Below are 3,794 nucleotides of genomic sequence, written 5' to 3' on the forward strand. Positions count from 1 at the left end.
CACAAATGCAGGAAATACTCAGCAGGTCAGACAGCATCTGTGGAGAGAAAGAACAAAGTGACTCTCTTTCAATGTCAGATGCTGCCTAACCAGCTGGGTGTTTCAATCAGTTTCTGTCCAGTTACACGGGCGGTCACTTGTCTCCATTTAAAAGCCGCTTGCTGGCGAAATCTATGAGGTGACAATAATAATAGCGTCCACAAAGATTTTCTTTACTCCTTGCCAATTCAATTACTTATTTAACAAAGTTAGTGCAGTATCGATGTAGTGTTATTGTATAAATCTCTGGTTTAATCTGAGGAATGAAGTATCATTACTTTAAACTAAAATAATCAAAATGCCATTTCAATCACATCAGATCCGATCGATTGTTACATGTTTAACAAAGGCACTACGTGGTGGGATTTCCAGAAATGGAGCCATAAAACTTAGGTTCCTATACTTCCACTTAACTCTACATGGTATTTTTGAAAGCCAGGCCTAGACTTCCCAGGAGGCAAAATGTCCATGAATCGCGGAAGTGCCAGATTTCGCTATTATTTTACATTAGCATTTCAAGTTTTATGAACCGGTTTCTTAAATAAAACACCACGCTATAATAATACCTCAGGAAAAGTTTGGAGAGTTTGAGGAGGCTGAGGTACTTCCATGGAGTGCTCCGACTCCCTGATGCTGCTGTGTTATAATGAGACCCACACATTATCAGTGATGCTGCACCGAGTATCTTAAAACGCGCTTAAAACTTTTAAAACGGCCTTTTATAAAGCGCCGTTATCGATTAACTAATAGTGGCATTGTCTCTATTTAGTGTCCAAGAGCGCCGTTTTTATGGTTTATATCACAGTATGAAATTTATATTACCTATCTTGTAATTGCATATCATATTGAAAGGCTTCTTCAGACTCGTAAACAACCCCTATAGAATAGATAATTGTCGCTAAAGTTGGTAAAACTGAAGGCAAGTCCAGCTCAAATCCACTTAGGCAACAGCTTTAAAACGATGATTGGTCATACATAAAATACATTGAAGTTTGAAACAAAATTAGTATTAGTGATGTTAACTTAGAGTCTTATAAATCTGGATAAAATTTTTTTAGAGCACAAAGCTAGTTAAAACATTCCTTTCTGTACTCTGGGGCTGCTGGTAAGAGTCGCGGTTTAGAAGATGTGCCCAGTCTTGGGCAACATGGAATTTAAAGCCACATTTACAAAATAATCGAACATGGTAATATCTGGCATTCTGAATAAAGCAGCTGGAAAGTTTGATGGTTGCCTTTATTTATACAAATATATTATAATCAATGGACAGCGCCTCAGTCCGGTTGTTAGTGAGTCCGCGGCTCTCTCCTCAGGTGTAGAAAGTATCCAGATGAGTGTCGTTCTAATGTCCCTGTTGGTCTCCGTCATTCATTTACACTTTACATACCATGTGAAACCTCGGATTTTACATAGAGACGATCAAATTACGAAATATACATCTAAGTGGAAATCCAGAGTTAACTGACATACATTTCTGCTATATGTGCGTCCTCTTTATAAACACAAATATTTAATTTCAAGAAATAGGAATTCGGGCTTAATGTGATTTGCCATGCGCCGTGTCTGTGGTCGCCCCCTCCCTCCCCCCCCCCCCCCCCCGTTTTCTTGAAACTATGCTATGTTCAAGTATTATCACAACAGTCTGTTTTCTGCAGTCAGGCGATAGAGTTCATTACAAAAGCATGGACTGGGACACGGGGTTCCTCGGAGGGTCCGTACAGTGAAGGTCCGATTCCGATTCTCCTGCCCCCGGGCCGCTCCCGGAGGGCACTGTGTGTGTGTTATTGTGGATGTGGGCGGACAGACAGGCAGCTGCCGCCTTTGGACCCGGGCTCACCATCATCCCACTCCCTTTCTCTGGCGAGGAGCCTTTCGCCGCTTCGGGGCTGCAGTGGTCGCGCTCGTACTCTTGCTGAGCCCGATGCATCTTCCGCTTCTTCATTTTGCTTTTGTGAAAGTGAAAGGTGAGGAGAGAGACGGCGATCACGCCGAAGATCAGCGTCACTAGCACAATGAGAACCACAGTGGCGGAGAAAGAGTATATTAACTTTCCCACCTCGGTGACACAGGTACCATTGCTTTGAGAAAAGTTCCTGTTTCCAGTGCAAGTGGACAAAGAAAGCGGCAAATCTTTGTGTATCCTGGCACTCATTTGTTGGGCTGTAAAGTCTCCGTTCTCACAGCTGCCGATGTGTCGAGCTCCCTCACGCTGCTGCTGGTCGGCGTTACGATACGGCACCAGATAAATGACTCTCCTCGGGGCTGCGGGAAAGGGACCCTGTTGGAGGCAAACAGAATTCCAATGTACAAGTTTAAGATCCGGCAACAGCACAGTATGATATCAAATGAAACGCAAGGCCTCCCTAAAGCAGTCTGTACCTGAATGTATTTAGACACAAACTGAACTGTGTAAAAAAAAACCGAATTTTTAAGAATAAAAAAGGTCACACGGTGGTTGGCTTGGCGATGCAAGAAATGCGAAGAGAAAAGCCGGTCCACCAATGGTGTTGTAATGCGTCTGTGTGCGTCTGTCTAATCCACAACGCTGTGCAATGAAGCAATCGCTTGGGGTAACAAAAGGACTATAGCGACGAGAAAAATCATTCACCTAAACCGAATAACCCAAGTTTATGGCCAGACATGGGAATCTCGTCTGCTCCGTTTGATTTACACTACACTCAGGCAGACAGGCAGGCGCGGGTTTGTTTTCAAACATTAGTTGATAGCAGTCAAAATAATGTTGGAAGTGTATTCTTAGAACAGGCTTCTAACGTCAGGCTAGTTCTACTATATTACTGCCGGGAGCCGGCGGTGTCACCTATCTATAAACACGGAGCTAATCTGGATTCCCAGTTCGGTTACATCACTCACTTCCAGCCCAGTCCCTGCAATCACTTCATCACTTTTTATCTCCACGCTTTCAGAAGTCCAAACGTGTGCTCTTTACAAAGATAACAGCCAAGCAAAAAAAAAAGAACAAAAACAAAACAGCCTTCATCGGGAATACCAGTTTGCGAGTCCGGGGCAGAGCAGCAAAGTAACGTTGGGCTGATTTGTTATAAAGGAGCGAAAGTCAGCTGCAGCATCAGTAAAGGAGGCGGATTAAACTGCCAATCAAGCCAGTTTTGCGGAGCAGACACGCAAGCAGCAAAAACAAAACTACACATTGATATCCATATTCATCTAGGAGGAGGATTTACTTTAAAAAAAAAGTACATAAATACACATAGTTCTGTGAAAAGTGACTTCAACCGCTCTTTGATTGTAGTTTTAAATTAAAGATTGCCAGATGTGTTTTCCTACCTTGGCTGGCTGGCGAGTCCTGCTGTTCCGGAAGCTAAGAGCTGAAATAACGAAATAATAATAAGGCAGTTCGGTGAAACAATGTGAGCAGCACAGCCCCAATAACCGGAAGTACGTATTCCCTTAGACAACCAAAAATATCACTGATCTCATCCAGTTACTTGCTCTTTCCCATTCATTTTAACTATTGTCCGGCTTTTACAGGGTTTTTTTTTTCAAAATTCACTTGCTATATTTTTCAGTATCCTATTAACTCCAGGGTGGGGGGGTGGGGGGGAGTGGGAATTGAAGCAGAAAATATACACAGCCTGCTGCAGATACAGGCGCAGATTGGTTAATTTCTTTTATTCACCTCATCCAATTTCCAGCGGTGCATCTCGATCTCTGTCGAATCTGCCAATAACATCGTACGGGTTCATTTCATCTGCACCGACACGCCATTCCCGTCTGCT

General features: G+C 43.2%; 1 protein-coding gene across 1 annotated transcript; it reads right to left on the minus strand.

Moving 5' to 3' along the window:
• Positions 1–1,273: 1,273 nt before the first annotated feature.
• Positions 1,274–3,543, minus strand: LOC144682463 (uncharacterized protein C11orf87 homolog). Its single transcript, XM_078544862.1, has 2 exons — positions 3,343–3,543; positions 1,274–2,317 (listed from the first exon to the last, which is right to left on the minus strand). Exon 2 carries the CDS (start codon positions 2,189–2,191, stop codon positions 1,712–1,714), a length of 480 nt encoding a protein of 159 aa, XP_078400988.1. The 5' UTR covers positions 2,192–2,317; positions 3,343–3,543; the 3' UTR covers positions 1,274–1,711.
• Between the last annotated feature and the right edge of the window lie 251 nt (positions 3,544–3,794).

Source organism: Cetorhinus maximus, chromosome 7, assembly GCF_964194155.1.
Source record: "Cetorhinus maximus chromosome 7, sCetMax3.hap1.1, whole genome shotgun sequence".
In the NCBI taxonomy this organism is placed as follows: Eukaryota; Metazoa; Chordata; class Chondrichthyes; order Lamniformes; family Cetorhinidae; genus Cetorhinus; species Cetorhinus maximus.